Raw genomic sequence first — 19,091 nt, 5'->3', positions numbered from 1 at the left:
GAGAATATGAGATCCAGCTGCTACCAAATATAATGTTAGATTTATGCAAGTTGCTTTGGAAACACAGAAGATTGAATTTTCTTCTACTAGATATGAAAAAGACTGAAGTTCAGCAAGAATTGTAGGTCTGTGTATAACTTTTGCACTAGTTACAAAGGATGCAGGGTGATCTCTAATATTCTGAGTGCTTCCCACAGGTAGATGAGCCATCTAAATGGAGTAGTTCAGTCAACTTCCTAGAATATAGATCTACTCCAGAGAGTATTTTTCAGATGAGAACGAAATAATTTTGTTCTTCTAAAAGGGATAATGGATCAAAAAGGCCATCTGATTACATAACAGTGTCATGTTAGTAACTGGACTTCATTTTGCAGCCCTGAGGCAAAGCCAAATCAGAGGACAAGCTCTCCCTCTGAAAAGACAGTTTAATGATGACACAATAATATATTTTGTTGTGTGACTGTATGAAAAACAAAATCAAATATTTTCTGCTCTACATGCAGTTTCACCACCCTCTCCAGATTAAATAGAAACAGATTCCATTTCAGGTAGTACTACTTGCTATAACATGACATTCCCCATTCCAGCTTAGTTCAAAAGAATGCTGCTTTCTTTAACTTTAAAAAATAGAATTTTTATAACAATGTACATTCTCTCAATTTCATTAAAGGATCGGTTGGCAATGATCTTGCAAAATAACACCTGTGATGCTGATGAGCATCCTTAATGCTTGGGGATGTTCAAAATGGAGAAATTATAGCCTTTCATATTGCTGAAAGATTCCTCACCAATATTTCTCAGAGATTGATATTAATTGAGTCTTTTGGAAATTAAATTTCAGAAGCATCTGGAAAGTTCACAGGTTTTCCACCTCTGGTTTAGCTAATCAAATAAGGAAGACAGTGGGTTAGGACGCTGAGCTTGTTGATCAGAAGGTCAGCAGTTTGGTGGGTCGAATCCCGAGTGCCGCATAGCAGAGTAAGCGCCTGTTACTTGTCCCAGCTTCTGCCAACCTAGCAGTTCGAAAGCACATAAAAATGCAAGTAGAAAAATAGGGACCACTACAGTGGGAAGGTAACAGCGTTCCGTACGCCTTTAGCGTCTAGTCATGCCGGCCACATGACCACGGAGATGTCCTCGGACAAGCGCTGGCTCTTCGGCTTTGAAACGGAGATGAGCACCGGCCCCTAGAGTTGGAAACGACTAGCACGCATGTGCGGGGGAACCTTTACCTTTTACCTTTACCTATAACAAAATGTCAAAAGTAAACATCTTTTGTTCTCAACTAGAGCACAGTAAAGATGTACATTGCCAAAACAACACTAAGACACAAATTAGTTTTTATAAAAACTCCAGTTTAATCTCATGGTTGAGACTTGGCAAAATTTCCAAATGATGAAAGCACTAAAATAGAAGAGCAGCACTCCATGAAAACAATATTCATCATGATGATTAAATGAAATTCAACAATTCATACAAAGCTCAGACCTCACAGTAATGGACTTGGTTCCCCCTCTCAAATTGAAAGCAATAAGAAAAACTGATTCATAATTTCTTCAGGGAGAGGAAGGGATGGGAAGGAACAGGGATTTATCCTCAGTTTAAATTTGTTTTGTTTTAATAAGATTATCAGAAACAAAATTTTGAAAAAAGTATACTTGTATCTTAAAAAGTTACAGTTAAAATGTTATAAACAATCTAACATGGCATATAGTATTTTTCATATACAGCAAAGATGCACAGCTTGAGACCTTACAGCCATACAGGGCCCTTGAATGCTTTGACTACAGTGGATGTGAGCCTTCAAAAGTTGTCAGCAAGCTGTAATTAATACTATGAAAGAAGGGAGAAAATTATAAAATGCTTGGGAACATTTTTTTTCATTTAATACATGTAAAAAAGCATTAACCAAATCCACTTTTGAATTCAATGGAATCAATTTTATTTTATTTTTATCCTTGATCCAACTTCTGGAGTGTTGTTCTCAGCATGTCACTGAAAAATCAGATTCAGCCCTTACCTTTTCCTCCACTCCTAAACCCCCCAGAGTTAGGCCTTTTTTAGAACACAATGGAAGAAGAATCCCATCAGTTTTAAAGAATTGCCCATGTCCCCAATCTCAACTGAAATTTTGTGTGTGTGTGTGTGTGTGTTGTGTGTGAAATGAACCTTTATTGTCAAAGTACAACTATGTGTACATTGAGATTAGCTGAGCCTCCCTTTGTGTTCCCATCCCCCAACACACAGTGACAACAAACCCTCCATCTTATTACACCATGTGAACCAACTACACCACACACCGGCCTCCCAAGTCAATTCTGCATAAAATTCACAAAAGTTATTTCTCATTCAAAAGCCTAACAGCCCATGGATAAAAGCTGTTTTTCAGCCTGTTGGTGTGGCTGGCTATACTCCTATATCTCCTACCCGATGGTAGGAGAGTAAAGAGATACCGTCCAGGGTGTGAGTCATCCCTGAGAATCTTCCTCACTCTTCCAAGGCAACGAGCCCTGGCGATGTCATCCAATAGTGTCAGGGGACAGCCCACAATGTCTTGTGCTGTACTCACTACCCTCTGTAATACTTTCCTATCCGCGGCTGTCAGACCAGCATACCAAACCACAATACAGTACAAGAGGACACTTTCTATAGTAGACCAGTAAAAGAGGGTCATTAGCCGTTGTTCTACCCTGTTCTTCTGCAAGACCCTGAGAAAGTGAAGCCTCTGTTGGGCCTTTCTAGCCACATGGGTTGTATTAACTTTCCAGGTCAGATCTTCACAGAGGTAGACTCCCAGAAATTTAAAGGAGGAAACTCTCTCCACACAGTCCTCCCCGATGTAAAGTGGGGCAGGTTCCTCCTTTTTTCTCCAGAAGTCTAGCACCATCTTTTTCATCTTGCCGATGTTCAGGTGCAAGTTGTTGTTACTACACCATATGGATAGTTTTTGTACCTCCGCCCTGTATGCTGTCTCATCCCCACCTGTAATGAGACCCACCACAGTTGTTTGTGTGTGTATGCACATCCATGAATTGAATCTGACAAGAAATTGAAGCAAAACAGTGCTAAAGATCTACAAGCACTTTCCTAACTTCTTCTTCACATCTCTCATCTCATCAAAACAACTCTTAACCATCACTACAGGGACAATTGTCATGAAATAATTGGCAGATTTGCTGTTTTTCAGCGAGATCTGTTTCAGATAAGCTTAACAATAGTTGGTAAAATTCTGCGTTGATATGAAGAACAATTTCAGGGGAAAAGATCAGGAAGGGCAGACTCCATGGCTAGTGGACTGAGCAATTGATGCTCTTTTTTATCAAAAGTGTGGGAAGCCTATACAGGACGAATTTACAGCAAAGCCTAATTTCTAAACACTGGTTTTGTCCAAGATTCAGAGATGCACAACTTCTTAGGTCTTACTTAGATTTTAATATATTTCTATAGCACACTTTTAGAAAATATATCTGTCACTAGGAAAATAGTGAATATACATTGCTTAAAGCAAATCCTAGGCATTACTTAAGCAAAAGAACAAACCATCCCACAGGTGAGTACTGCAAATTTTTCTTCAATGAGCAAGTGACTTATTTTTGTTATCCCAGAAATGGTATATAATGCATTAACAACTTTCCTTCTAATTCAGCACTCTGTTTCATTCCATTATCCTATTCTTTCTTCCACCAAAAATGACAGTCCTCAGTGAACTTCCTTCTGTCCTTGGGCATTACAGTCTTTGCCAACTCTTATAAGGAGCATACCAAGCCCTGACCAAATCTAGGCAGGCAAAAAGCAGAACCCATGTTTCCCAAAATGGAGAAACAGATTTATTCTCAAAAAATGAATCTTAAAAATCCATAGCATCCAAATTGTCTTCAGCTGAATTTCTCTTCGATTAAATCAGAAATGTGGTTTTATGTTAATAACAATGTGCAAATAAAGACAGTGTCACCCATTTCTCTGTTACAAACAGAGAACCACAATGTTTTAGAACTGCCAGTCCTCTTTTGCTATTATTTCAAACTGTCTTACATATATTTTATTGAAAAGTAAAAAAACTAGGGACTTATAATAGACTTCATAAGTGTAAAATGTACTCATTTTGTTATGTGAAGCAACCTATTCTTAAAATCAAAGTTGGAATTCTAGGTAGAAATACATGTATCAAAATAAATATTAGTGAAATTACAATAAATGCTATTTCAGCATTTTATATGTATACCAACATTCACAACATCACTTGTCTACATATTTTCTGCCCTAGCTCTAGTTCAACTGTGTTTTCTGAAAATGTGCTTCTAGACTATGATACTGAGAATCAATGAGAAAATAAAATCTAACACATGTAAGTCATTCTTCAGGCCCCCAATTCTGCTTTAATGACTTGCAACCAGACATTTGGGCTGGAATTTATTTACTAATTGAAATTTAGTTTGTGCCACTTATTGACCTGATGTTATGTAAGTTGAGTAGCAACTTAAATTCAGTCTCATTTGCAAACAAGTGTAGAGAAAATCATATAATGTCTTCAATAAACATCAGTACACTATGATGTTCTAATAAATGGATTGAAGCTTATTATGACTGCCCTATCACTCCATTTAGCAGCTACCAAAAGTGACACTGCTACAGAGATAGCAAATTAGTGCTTTTGGAGGAGGATGAAAATCATTTGGAGTGAGTTCTATCCCTACTATTATATCACTAAATCTTCCAATCACTGACAGAGCAGGTATTTTATATTGAATGACTATTTGTACAATTTCCTATAATCAGTATTAAAGTCCATCAAACATTTAGAAAAATGTAAGATATAATTGATGTTTTTAATAATAATAGCTTATCAAAATAGGTTTCACTCAAACACATCAGCATTCCTCTCTCCCCACTTATTTGAAAGACCAGTGTGCACATTTTTCTTTTTACAACGCTCGTTGTAGGTCTGTATATAGATACATGGAGCAGGTCTGCTGTTCTTAATACATACTTGGACTGAAATCCCAAATACATAGCATTTCAACATTATAGGAAGGCAATAAGCAAGATCATGGAAAGGAACATTAGCTGAGATTATTTATATCTGTTGGTGGGAAGCTGAAGCATGAGAGTGTCTTATAAAGGAATACATTTCTAGACAACTTTTACCTCTACCTTTCCTTCCAGTAAAATATTGGTTTCACCTGTGGGATAATTTCATCTATTAAATGTGACAAAATATAAAATTAATAATTGTTGAAATCAACAATTACTGTTTTAGTAATAAGCATTTAGCAATAATAGCATCATATTCATAGTTCTCAGTGTTATTAGTATATCTCATCCACCAGGGAAGAGAAATGGAAAGGCATTATTCTATCTGACGCCCGCTTCTTCCATCCAGAATTACAGACCTTCTCTGTGGTTGGTAAAAGCAACTTGTAGATGTCTCTAGCCTTTGGCCATTCTTTGGAATAGTCATCTTGTTACGAAGAGTGACACCCTCTGGGGCTGGTCCTAATAAATCATTGGAAATTGGACTTGGAGAAGAGGTCTGTGTAGGGCTTCTTATGGGAGATAACAATACTCTAGAGTCTGCAGAAGAGGGATGGTCCATGATAGGAAAGGGAGGACTAAATAGAATAAGGCTCTGAGGTCTTCCTGGTCTAGATCTGTAAGAAGGCTTTGAAACCCCAGATGGCCTCTCCATTTTTGAGGACTGTGGAGTATCTCCAGTAGTTTCTCCTTCAGAGGTTCTCTTTCGCCGAAGAACAGGTACATCCTGAGTATTATTATGATTGGAAAAAGATGGTTCTGCTTTTCTAGCTGCAGCTGAATCCAAAATGAATGTACTGTTGTTTTCTTTTCCCATCCCATCGAGTGGTGGATCCTTTGGGATTTGCAGCTGACCCTGAGCATTTTGAATTGGCTTGATTAGACTTTTCTTGACTTCTGCTTCTTTATTCTCTGATGCCAGTGAGATTCTGCAGTTGGGGTTTTGTGCCTGCAAAGGCTGGGGAACTTGGGTATATTGAATCTTTGGTGGAATCACTGGCACAGCTCGAGCCTGACACATCTTAACCATGAAAGATGTTCTTACTGCTGAAACACTTACAGGGGCAGAATTACGACGACCAGTGGTAGCATGAGACATCATTATGTATTCTAAGTCTAAGTCTTGAGGATCAAAGTGTGATCCCCAAAGGTCACCTTTATTTTCACTTGGACAAGCAACAGAAAGGGATGGTGCAGAATCACTAGATTTAGTTTCCTTCTGCCCACAGAGAAAGTGCCTGGGTGAAGAGGGGAAAGACAAGTTGTCAAAATTAAAAAGGCTGGCAAGTGGAAGGACAGAATCCAGGTTGAGAGAAGAGGGTCTTGGCTTTCCTTTACATGGAATGTCTTCACCTTTATTGACCTGCAGCTCTTTAGTACAATATGGTCCTTTCATGACAGGAACTCCAGGTCTGTCATTCGGTTGAATATTAATTGCCTGCTTTCCTGTGCAGTTTGAATTTAATAAACTGATCTCAGTATTAAATTGTGACAAAGGAGAATCTAGCTTCATGTTTTCTTGGTTTTTTTCATCTTTAGGCACATTCTTCTCAACCAATGTTTTACAGGCAACACTAGGCAATCCTTCAAGACCAGAAGGCAACTCTATTGCTGCAAACCCTGCTTCACGACTTAGATATTTCATGTTTGTTTCATGTGAGTTTGAAGTTTCCTTTAAACAATTCAGCCAGGTTTCAGCTTTCTGAAGACTTTTTTTCCATTGTCCTGGTGAATATTCCTTCATTCCTTGTTCTAGGTCACCACAAAGCTGTTCCTCATTTGCATTTGCTAAAGGTATTTCTATAGCCCAATGAGCTTTTAAAAAATCTTTGCTGTCTAAGGAAAAGCTACGACTGAAACATGGTTTCTTGAAATGGCTTTGGGCCATTCCTTGGTTCTGGGGCTGAAACTCCTGAAGTGCCTTTCCTTGAGTTTCTTTCAAGGTAGGAGAATGAAGGGGACTGGTGACCCACTGATGATCTTCCCATGGCTCTAGCAATTCTAAACTATGGACATGGTTACTCCATGTATCTTCCTCCTTTTGATTAACAGAGTTTCGATCACTCATTCTGCCCTCTTTGACCCATGGGACTTCAGCTCCACATTGAATCTTTGAACTGGCCAGATCTCTCTCTGAATTTGTGTCAGTATTTTTTTCTAACTGGGTTGTTGTTTCAACTTTTTTCTCCTTTTGAAGAAGCCAGTTCTTACTTTCACATTCTGGCTGGTCTAAATTATTTTCTTTGGAATATGATGACTTGTCTGTTGAAAAAGCTATGTTTTCTTTTAGTTCTGATGGAAACTTCCAGTTTTGGGATTGAGATGGAAGGTCATTTTTAGTGTTATCATCTTGTAGACAATTTTTTGAACATGGAATATTTTGCAGTTTCACTGAGGTGAAAGAAATATTACTCTGCTTTCTGAATGGCTCAGATTCGCAAAGTTGTACATCTTTTGATTCTTTGGAAGGAATGTCAGATATAGCCAATGGATCTCCAGTTAGGTTTTCCTCTTTGGTAGGGGTTGGTAGCACAAGAGAACTACACACTAAACTCTTGGCTTCTGAAGATACAATAGATGTAAGACTTGGTTTAAACTCCTGCTGTTGTTCATCTGTCTTTAGAGTACTTCTAGTAAATGAAAACTCCTCTTCAGACTCAACAATTTTCAGCTCTTGTTGAATATCTGGCCACTGTGGTTTCATCATGGTGTTGGAATGATCATCAACCACCTGAAAAAGAGAAACCATCTAGATCATATAACTGCTTTTTATAAGTTGTGGCCCTTTTTAAAATCAACTATAGAGCATGTCTATGGAGATTCCCAGTCACCCAGGTCATAGTTATCCCAAAGGTGCTTTTTCACAAGGCAACTGGACTTTCTTGTTTTTCTTTGAAGACATTTCACTTCTTATCCAAGAAGCTTCTTGGATGAGAAGTGGAACGTCTTCAAAGAAAAAACAAGAAAGTCCAGTTGCCTTGTGAAAAAGCACCTTTGGGACAACTACATAGAAGTTTTAGAATAACGGCTAAGCATATGTCCTATTGAAAGAATGAAAAATTCTTCCAGATCTTCCATTATCCTTTTCTATTAAAAACCATATGCATTCTAATTCTATTAAATAATTAATGCTAAAATGACATTTTCCTCCACTGAAGACAGAAATCTTGCTATTTGTCCATCCTGCTTTGTAGAAACCAAATGTTAAAAATGAGGCACATATTTGAAAACTAATCAGTAACTAATATACTATTTCAATCAACTATAATATTTTCAGTGGATTTGGATTTACATAATCTGAAACTCCATAATGGCCCCTCCCTCAAAGTCAATGTGAAGATCAAGTTTGAGGATTATAGTGCCAAAAGTTAATAAAATGCGACACCCTAACATAGTTCTAATCTTGATAAGTATGAAATTAGAAACAGGCTAAGAACATATACATGAGACTTTTTTTGAACAAGCCAAAGATCTTTTTATTCCAGCATTCTGTGTCACAGAATAACCTAACTGATGCATCTAGTAAGCTCACATATACGACAGCAGGAAGACAACCATTTTCAACTGTAGCTCTGTAGCAGATGGGTATTTTAAGAGCTAAAAATGATCAGGGAAATAAAATGGAGTAGTCTGCAGATGATCTATGAATAGGAACAATATTTTGCAATATTTTATTACTGCGGTCTCCTGTACAGATCACACTATGGCAAATGCAGAATTACATCAACTAGCTTCCCAACAGGATAATTTCAGTCTACTGTTAGGCCAAACAGCCAGATCAGTGTAGTGGTGAGACACCAGGTTAGAAATTGGGAAATCATCAGTTCTAATCCCACATTAGGGATACAAAGCCAGCTGAGGGTCAATCACTCTCACTTAGTCCTAGGAAGGAGGCAATTTAATTTAATTTTATTTAATAATTTAATTTGTATACCGCCCTTCTCCCGAAGGACTCAGGGCGGTGAACAGGGCAATACATAATAAAAAACAGAATACAAAAATTAAAAAGCCATTAAACCATTATGCCCATAAAATTAATACATATTAAAATTAAAACTATTTATAAAAACCCAACCCCATCCCGTCAGACCAGGCCAGCTTGTTCGAAAAAGAAGGTTTTGAGATCGCGCCGGAAGGAGCGAAGGTCGGGGGCCATCTGGAGCTCAACCGGTAAGCGGTTCCAAAGGTCTGGCAAATCACTTCCGAAATTTTGCCAAGAAAGCTAGAGGCAATTGCCCAGGCAGTTGCCAAGAGTCAATGCTGACTTGGAGGAGAAGAAACAAAACTGTTAGGCCAGGGTTCTTCAAAGTGCTGAATATTAACCCTCCGTCCCCAGGATTGATGGGACTATCCATTTTCATTGTTATTATTCATAGTGTTATTAGATAAAATAGTATTTATTAAATTATTTTCATAAAATACATGTTTGGAGATCAATGAGCAATATGAAGTTTCATGAAGGGGGTCAATAGGCTGAAGAATTTGGGGCAAGTGTGGGTATCTGAAAATCAGCTATGAATACTGATTTTTCAGTTATTTATTTTACTTCAATCCATTCATAACCGGTATTTTCATGACAGATTATGCTGCTATTAAAAATGTAAAATTAGTTAGGGTACAATTAATAAGTAGCACTGTAGCGATACTAAAAAGGCTCACTTACTGCAAGTTATAGAAGTTTTACACTAGATATCGATATAAATATAAAAATACATATATACATTATAGATATTTACATTATTTTTTACATTTTTAATAAAGAGGAATGTTTTGACCTTGACAGTAAATTAAGGGAGGTTCATATGTGCCTCCCTGAAAAGAGACAAAAGACCTCTACTTTGTGGCTAACCAAGCTCACTCATCTTGGCAAAAATCCTGAATGACAAATTTGAAAGATTGACAGACACATCAGGGAAGGCTCTTCCTTTGAGATATTTGTTTTCAAGCCATTCACTGCTTTAAAAGTCAGCTCAGCAGCCTTGACTTAAACCTAGAAATGAACCTGTAGTCAATGAAATGGAATCAAGGGTTCATACTAGCCAGTCCAATTTTACAGTTCTATTTTAATTTAACTGAAGTTTCCAAATAATCCTGAAAAGAGTCCCAAAGGAAATCCAATTCAGAAAAACTAGTATGAATTAGTTGTTTAGTAGTGATAAATCTATTTGCAGGGAACATAAAATTGGGATCAGAACCATAACTTTGGTGTGGTGGCTTTAACATTTGGCAATGGCCACATTTCTGGGCAAAGAAGAAGAAAAAAGTTTTGTGGGACTTTTTTAATCAAAGGAAGCAAGGCGAACTTTGATTCCCCCCCTAAATAGTTCTAGTCTACTTGATTTAGAATGCCTCAATTGTTTTTGGGGACTGAATTGAATTTGGATCTGAAATTGGAATCCCCTCTTGGCTATTACTAAAATTGAACAAACAGCTGTAGGGTTTATTTTGTTTAATGTTCAGTTAATTGGATGAAAATTTGTTGAAGTTGAAGTTTATTAGAAGATGAAGGCAGCTGAATTAAAAGAATAAAAGAGTCCAGAGGTTTCTTGTAAAAAAAACAGTGTTATGGAGGGCACTCTAGTGACTAATGTATTTATCTGTGGAATTGAATAATATTTTCAGAGATTTTATTTACCCTTCTGAGATGAAAATCAGAACAATACATATCTATCTTTTAATGGACAAATGTGAAGAAAGTTAGAAGTAGGGTAGAGGTGTGCCTATCCATGGAACCTGGAAATTTTCTGAATAACAAGATTGCTTTTCTTTGGGTTTTGTGGAAATACATTTTTTAGATTATCTTTGGATCGATTCTTAGACCTTGCGGTGTGTTTGTATACATATGAAACTCACAATCATTAGTGAAAGCCAGAGATAGTTCAAAAACAAATTAATTGGCTTTGGATGAATTTACATATTTATTATGTCCAAATCACCCTGATTCAGTTTGGGAGATGTTTAAATCTGGAATACACTGTGTAAAATGTCCAGTATTACAGGTGGTATCAACAATAATACTTGAGAAAAGAATAGTTGGTGTCTTTTTCATAAAATAGCAAAACGGTCAAACAACATAACATCCAAAGAAGACTTTCAATACTTTTTCTTACCAATTCCTTTAGATGTGATTTATCTTCTGTTTTATCCATCGATAGCTCGGCTGGCCAGCAAATTTGATCTGATATGTCCTTAACCCCAAACTGGTCTTGGCTTGCTTTATCTGTCTGCTGCTGGCTTGCAGAGATCATAACCAGGGGGTTCTGTTCCAGGGGGAGCTTATCTTTTAAAGGTTGGCTGCCGTTGTTGCCACCACTCATTGTCTCCTGAGTATTGACTGTTGCTTGAGAGACACTTTCCAGCTTCTTAACAATGGCAATTTTCTCAATAGTAGAGTCTATATAAAAAACAAAAGGCAGATATACAAATCTTATAAGAAGAAAACAAAACAATCAAAAGAAGACGAAGAAACTGTATAATTAAAGGCCAACTTATTCTAAATCAACCTTCCTCAATAGGAGACTGACTGCATATAGCAGGGGTGTCAAACACAATTTCATTGAGGGCCGCATCAGCATTGTGGTTGCCCTCAGGGGGCTGGGTGGGTATGGCCAGGGTGGGCGTGGCCTACTGGTGGGGCGTGGCTAGAGTGCGTATGGCCTACTGGGTGGGCATGGCCAGCTCTACATTGTTCGCGTCAAGGGAGCCTAAGGGGGGTCTGGGCAGGAGTGGGACAGATCTGAGGGTCTCTGGCAGAAGGAGGGTCTCTGGGCCAGGGCCAAGGCAGTGGGGGCCGTTCCCTCACTGTTTCCAGGATGGCTTCGCGGGCCGCATGGAACCACTTCGTGGGCCAGATCTGGCCCCCGGGCCTTGTGTTTGACATGTCTGGCATATAGCATCATACTGGGATGGCAATTTCAAACTGCTGGGTAATCCTATCTGGGCTGAAAGCTATAGTAAGCTGCCTTTTCTGATGAACATGTCATTTCTGAAATTTTTGCTGAAATATGAAACAGTAGAGCAAGTTAAAAGAATGTATAATAAAATAAGTAAAAAAAATAACTATAAGATACAATTGAACTATAGGGAAATATGTGGCTGAAAGGACCGAAATTCACCTTACATTCTAATATCAAACCTAACTTTTTATAAAATGATGTATCATTTATATTTCTCACCAGATAAATTATCTAGAATGTATAAAGGTTTTTCAAACCTTTGTTGGAAATATGAACAAGAAGGGAGATTTTACCTTGCTTAGTGGATATGTAAGAAAGCCAAAACATTTTTGATACAAATACATGGATTAATTCAGAAGATTTTAAATTAAAGTACAACTGAAATCAGAGACTTTTCATTTGGTAACTAATGGAAAAGCAACTGGGGAAAAAGTTGTAGAACTTTGTTTTTATATATGACAATTTCAGTGAGATTATTTATACTCAAAAGTAGAAACGATTGACACAAGCTAAAATGGAGAAATGCTTGGTGAATATGGAACTAGTGGAGATGGTTACATTAATCTCTTTGATTAGAGAAAAAAACAATGTCTACATTTTGGCTGACTGGAAACCTATGGACTTTTTGCATGAAACAGAAAAAATGTCCTTAGGATTTGTGATTTTGATGAAAAAACCCTGGATAATAGAAAAAAGTGAGCTGTTTTGTAATAATAGAATAAGGGTGAATTTTGCAATTTAATTGCTATTTGATGCAAATAAATTGGAATCTTCTTTCTGTTTTATTGCTATTTTCTTTCTGTTTTCTTTATCGTTTCTGTTATTAGTTTCTGTTATTTTTATATGCATTGTAAAACTTTCATTAAAAAAATTTAAAAGATAGAAGCCCTACTATACTGTCATGAATGGATATGTTTTATCTTGGCAGATCAAAAAGCCTCTTCATGATAACTAAATCAGCTGTGGTTAAAGTCTTTCAAGAGGTTGATTAAAGACCCATGTGATAATAAGTAATAAAACCACCTTGTGCAGACATAAATTATCACAGCCCCAAGTTTTCCAGAGATTTCTGGAAGTGTCTGGCTACACACCAACACAGAGTTAACCCTAATTTCAATAAGCTTAGATACACCCCATCTCTTTTAAAATGTGGCAGTATTCAACCACGTCTACAATAATGAATGTCCATGCATTTATGGAATTTAGTGAAATAATCAGACAACTTTCTTCAGATTGAATCTGCATAGAACAGCAAATGGAAATGTTCAAATCTATGCTTTAGCATGCTTTTTCTTTGGACAACAGAAAGAAAAACAGCCTGAAAAGGAACCTTCCAAACAGATATATATGTCTGGTTTTTAAAATGAAAATGATTTTCTATCCTGGTTATGAATGGAAGCCATCTTTATTTTGTTACTGGATTTATGCACTTCTCAATTTGAGTTTATCTTAAGGACAGATAATTTGAAGGCAACTGTGCCTGAACTGTTATACAGCTGTGAGATGAACAATGCCCTCTAAGTATGCTTGGCAGCATAATTATATGTAATAAGCCAGGATTTCTTCTCTACAGTATATACTGGTGTGCCCCTGATCTGAACATTCTACAGATACATGAAACTAGCTACATTTTGCCAATAATTATTTTTCATACATTTAACATTATTGCCATCTCTAACTGGAAGTGGCACATACTGAATCTGGGTTCTTTTACATATATAGAGTGTATGCTTTGGCAAGGAGTCATGATCCTTCATATTCCAACATCTCTATGTATAGAGTTTTTAACAGTTTTGACTTTTAACTTCAGTGATGGCATAAATATTTTGATTGCGTACATTTTCATGAGATCATTATCTTTGCAACCTCACACTGGGTTCTTGTGACACCTACAAAAGAAGTCTAGAATTTAATGAGATCTCACCCCAGAATCTCTGAAAACTGGCCATGAGATCTCTGAACACCAGAATCTTTGAAAACTGGCCATTTAATTATTCAAAAACATTATTTCATTTATTTGGCAAATCATTATAGATATTTTAGAATGTAATAGATGCCCTGGAACTCTTGGAAACTGTGTTGCCAGCATCTACTTCAGAATATTGCAGTAATCTGATTTAAGAGGAAATCTAGATATATAAAATAGACATATAAAATGTGACACTCTGATTTTTTATTAGATTTTAAATGAAAAGAGATTTAGAGAGGAAAGCAATTTGGGAAGCTTAACCCATTACTTGCCAGGAGCTTTCGTGTCTCAACTGACCCTTTCTAAAATTTGCTTTTGTGTTCATGTTCTTCCAAGTACATGTAATAACTTATTTGACAGTTAATTTCAGTCTACTACTGAGACTTCCCTTTTGTTCCATTAATAACTAAGTAAAAAGATCACTCCAGCTGTATCACTGCAGGCAAGCTTTTCATAACATCCTCAGGCTTTGGGATCACCCATGTGTTCCTAAAGGCACTCTGTTCCTTTAGGATATTTTTAACAATTTTATGTAACTGGAAAAAATTACCTTACTTTTCTGATTTTAAAGAACAGAGCCAGGATATGAGATTGATATCTATTATTTTAATACGTCTCTATATTATAAAAATGCTAAGATGTCAAATGCATTGCTCTGTGATTTAACAAGCTTGAAGGAGTATATCAATTTTAAATTGCTATTGATAATTATGACAAGGATTGTTTTTTCTCTTAATTAGCTTTTCTTTTGCCAATTTTAGTGGGTGGTTTTTTACCACTATAAATATATCTAAGTTTTCACTAGCAAAAAAATAAAAAATAAAGGAATGGACAGACAGAGAGAGCAATAGGTACTCAGGTAAACCGGCACTTTTTATTGGCATGCTCCCACCAAGAAAGCAATGTTGTGAAAAATCACACATGACAAATATTTTGCTCTCAATATTTCAAATATTTTCTATTATCCATGTTGGGGGTCTCTGTTGTAAACAAATTACTACATTTTTTTTCTAAGTCAGGGTGCACAACTGTTACCAAATGTTTTTGGATTATAAATCTCATACTTCTGACCATTTGCCATGCTAGAGATAAGCTGTTCAACATCTCCATGAACATCATCAATCCTTATTCTAAGCTTACCTGTTATGGATTTGGACTCAGACTTCTTTTCTTCCTTGACTGTGATATGCACTAATTGGTCATGGTTGTCATCTTCAGGGACTGGAGAGACAGCACTTTCTTTTCCCAGAAAAGAACAATCTTGAAGTCCAGAGAAAGCTGCTTTGTCTTTAACAGGCACGCGACAAGGTGTACTGTTGATACTGATGACTGCAGATACTCGAAGGGGCACCGAGACAGCAAAGGGCTCTGAGATATTCAAGGCTTTATGTTGGTGACGGGGAGATGCTTCCAGGGGGAATAGTGTCCCATGGAATCCCAAATTGGGTGTCCCATCATTTGAAGTATAGAACATACGGCACATCTTTGGGGACGTTTGCTCATTCTCAGGGTCTTCAATAGGGCGGAATACCTTCAGTTGCTCAGGAAGTGGTTTCATTTGGGTTGGCCGCGGAATATGGTTCTCTGCATTGTCCTCTGCTCCTCCCTCTGCTCCTTTCATGGCACCTTTGAGATCCCACTCTGTGTCCTGTTTGCTGAGGTCAAATGAGCTGCTAGGTCCCCCCACTTGTGGTTTCATCACTGGGACAAAAAACCCTCCGGTCATGACTGTGCGCTTGAAATGACTTTTTTCATCCTCTCCTAAGGAAAGAAGAAAACAAAGATGAATTTTGCCAATCTGGTCTCTCATAGATCAACAATCTTTTTTTGGCCTGGATTATACATTGTTTATTAATTTCTTTTTTGTTTTAATCTTGAATGGCCACAGACACATGTCTGGTGACGCAGTGACTCACTCATATTTATGGACCAGGGAAAGAAGAATCTAAAAGGACTTTAAAAGAAAAAAAATAATGGTACATTGATACTATTTTGCTTCTTTGGAGTAAAATTAATACCACAAATTATGGTGCAACTTTGGGATCAAAATGGACATCTGGAAGTTATCTGAGGACTACATGAATATTCATTCTAGGCTAGTTTGAATTCTTGGCCAGATAGAATTCTTCAGTCCTATTCTCTATTTCTTTTAAAGTGCACAGAGAGATTAATATGCCCTTCAAAAGTCTGTTCCATCTTTATAATGGCCCAGAAAAAACCAACTTTCAGGACATCTTTTACATAAACACCTGGTACATAATGAGGAAAAAAATGATGAGAATTGTGTTGCAACATCATGATGAAAATTCTGGCCTTTCATATTTGCATCAATGTATCAAACACAAGTACATAAATGACAAAGTTTGCATTGTGAAATTATGATGTATGGTTATTATTGTGTACTGGGTTCGTTGTGCAAGAATGGAGACGAGGAGATGGATTCCAGCGGCATGGGCACGAACAGGTTTTCGGCCAGATCGAACGTTGCTGGGCTGCACACACAGAGCAGAGTGGCGGCCTTCAGTCCATCCTCTGCAACCTGTTTTGCCCAAAGGTAGTTTTTGACCTGGGACAGGTATGAGGGCCATCCTTCTGGTTTCTTGATGTCGAATTCACGTAGCCTTCTGACCTTGGGCATTCTGCTGGTCTTCACGGCTGGCTTCTGCATCTTCGAATCCTGCCTCTCCGTTGCTCAGGGACTGGTCCTCTGAGCCCGTGGTCGCTAGCGTGGCTTGCTAGCCGACCGAAGTAGGGGGGTGGAATTGCTTTTCCCACCAGGCGTGTGCTGCCTCTCCCCTAGTGACTTTTGGCTCCGAGGGAGAAGCAGGATCCCACCTTCGTCGGCAGTATTGTGTACTGGGTTCGTTGCGCAGGAATGGAGATGAGGCAAGTGAGTTCAGCAATGAACATGTTTATTTGCTTGCAGGATCTGAACTATAGGATTGGGCTGCAGCTGCAGCAATTTATAGTCTGGCCCCTAGGTGGCAGCCAATAGGTTTAAAGCAACCTATTGCCACCTAGGGGCAGCCAATAGCAGCACTGGAGACGGGGTGTCTGAGGTGCTGGGAGCCGTTAGCTAGCTCCAGCTTACCACGTGGTGTAACAATCAAGCCCAATACATTACAGTTATCACTTGTGCCAGCTCACAAATGCTATAATCTTGTGGTAAACACTTTATTGAGAGTAGTCAGGCTGACTTAAAGAGAGCTTTTTCCTTGTACACTATTTGCTAGGCAAGATTCAATTTTCTATTAGACCACTAAGCTCTCCCCGTTTACAATTATAATTTCAAAAGCAGTCATCATGATCTCCTTTGGTATCTGCAGATCTGTATTCTGTATCCCAGTCATGGATTCCATCTACTGTCTATTTGGAAATAGAGATAGGGAAAAGTATATTCAGTAAAAGAGAAAATTGGGGTAAAGGGAGTATGTTCCGCTTCCTCCTCGATTCTCTATCTTTTTTCTAAGCCAAGGGCACCAGCCATAAAATTGCTTTAAAAGATGGAGAGGACTGCCCCCGACCTCCGTTCATTCCGCCGGGACATTAAGACCTGGCTCTTCGAGCTCTTTGGCCCAGGCTGAGAATTTTAATTTTAATTTTAATTGGTTTTTTTTTACTCTTTCAGGGACTGTTATAATCTTTTTAATTGTTTTTAATTTTTGTATTTCTTGTTTTAATTCCCTGTAAACCGCCCTGAGTCCTTCGGGAAAGGGCGGTATACAAATCCAATTAAATAAATAAATAAATAAATAAATAAATAAATAAATAAATAAAACTTGGGAGGTGGTGAAATAGGGAAGAAAATGAGAGAACCATTTATATTTTCCCTCAACTTTTCTCTGGATCTATGTTTGCAACATTTCCTCACTCTCTCTGTCTCCCTCTTCATCTCTGAATCTGTTAAGGTGGATTTCACACACTCCTATGAAAAAATAGGAAAAAAACCTCTCTCACTACTCCCCCTTCTCCCTAACCCCCATAAACTGCAGTTGTCCATTATCCTAAGATATTTCTTGATATAAGTCATACTAGTGTGATGTACACTGAAGCAACAGCTTGCCACAAAACATTTTTCTGAAGTAGTAATAACAACAATAAGGTTTGTCTCTAGATTGTTTTAAACATGAGTTTAAACATAATTTCTTTATATATATATATATATAATATATATTCTAATTATATATATATATATATATATATATATATATATATATATATATATATATATATATATATATATATATATATATATATATGGATCCTTGGTTTTTCGGGTTTCTCCCCGCGTAGAACTAAAGGTGTAGGCGCAACGTTTCGACGGAGTCCCATCCGTCATCATCAGGCTTTAGCTTCCTTCTTCTGGGAGAAGCATGTGGCTGTTAGTTCCTCTTTTTTAAACTGCCTTTTTTAACAGCCACATGCTTCTCCCAGAAGAAGGAAGCTAAAGCCTGATGATGACGGATGGGACTCCGTCGAAACGTTGCGCCTACACCTTTAGTTCTACGCGGGGAGAAACCCGAAAAACCAAGGATCCATATATATATATATATATATATATATATATATATATATATATATATATATATTATATTATATATATATATATTATTAGAATTTTTTAATATAACATAAATCATTATAAAACAGAATGTTGTCTCGGTAACATTTATAAGACAGTCCTTAACAATTAATTTCTATAATCTATATTCCATATGCTAATTTCATTTGATTTCCCCTTTCCCCAAAGTATCTTTCTTTACAAAACATTAGATTAAGACAATTTTATTTACTTAACAACAGTTAAATATATAGTTTCAATAATCCTGTGTATCGTTTTAGGTTCCTTATCATAAATCCTGTCACCATATTTATTTCAGCTTATTTCTCCCCCCAAATTCTAAATATTCTTACAAGTGACAATCTTTTTAACACTTAACTATATTTACATTGGTGGATTTCATTCTGTTTTTTCCATATAAATCCTTCATGCTTTTATATTTCTTAATCAATAAGTAAAAAAGTAAAAAGAAACAAAAAAGAGCAGCTTATTTCTCCCTCCAAATTCTAAATGTTCTTACAAATAACAATCATTTCAACATTTAACTATGTTTACATTAGTGTATTTAGTTCTG

The 19,091-nt window shown here is 37.1% G+C and overlaps 2 protein-coding genes across 2 annotated transcripts in view; one reads left to right on the top strand and one right to left on the bottom strand.

Annotated features, from left to right (window-relative positions):
- The window catches only part of UPK1B (uroplakin 1B), a 62,417-nt gene that overhangs the window by 39,986 nt on the left and 3,340 nt on the right, over positions 1-19,091 (top strand). The window lies entirely within an intron of this gene.
- Positions 4,248-19,091, bottom strand: part of ARHGAP31 (Rho GTPase activating protein 31) — a gene marked incomplete at its 5' end in the record, with an annotated part of 99,993 nt that continues 85,149 nt past the window's right edge. The window contains 3 exons of the mRNA XM_083361882.1: positions 4,248-7,762; positions 11,142-11,425; positions 15,097-15,717. Coding sequence (XP_083218008.1) covers positions 5,348-7,762; positions 11,142-11,425; positions 15,097-15,717 — 3,320 coding nt within the window. The 3' untranslated portion in view covers positions 4,248-5,347. The remainder of the gene's footprint in view (positions 7,763-11,141; positions 11,426-15,096; positions 15,718-19,091) is intronic.

This window comes from Vipera ursinii (assembly GCF_947247035.1).
Source record: "Vipera ursinii genome assembly, chromosome: 4".
Classification (NCBI taxonomy): Eukaryota; Metazoa; Chordata; class Lepidosauria; order Squamata; family Viperidae; genus Vipera; species Vipera ursinii.
The sequence above is the reverse complement of the archived record's forward strand: the minus strand, read 5'-3'. Positions and strand labels throughout refer to the sequence as shown.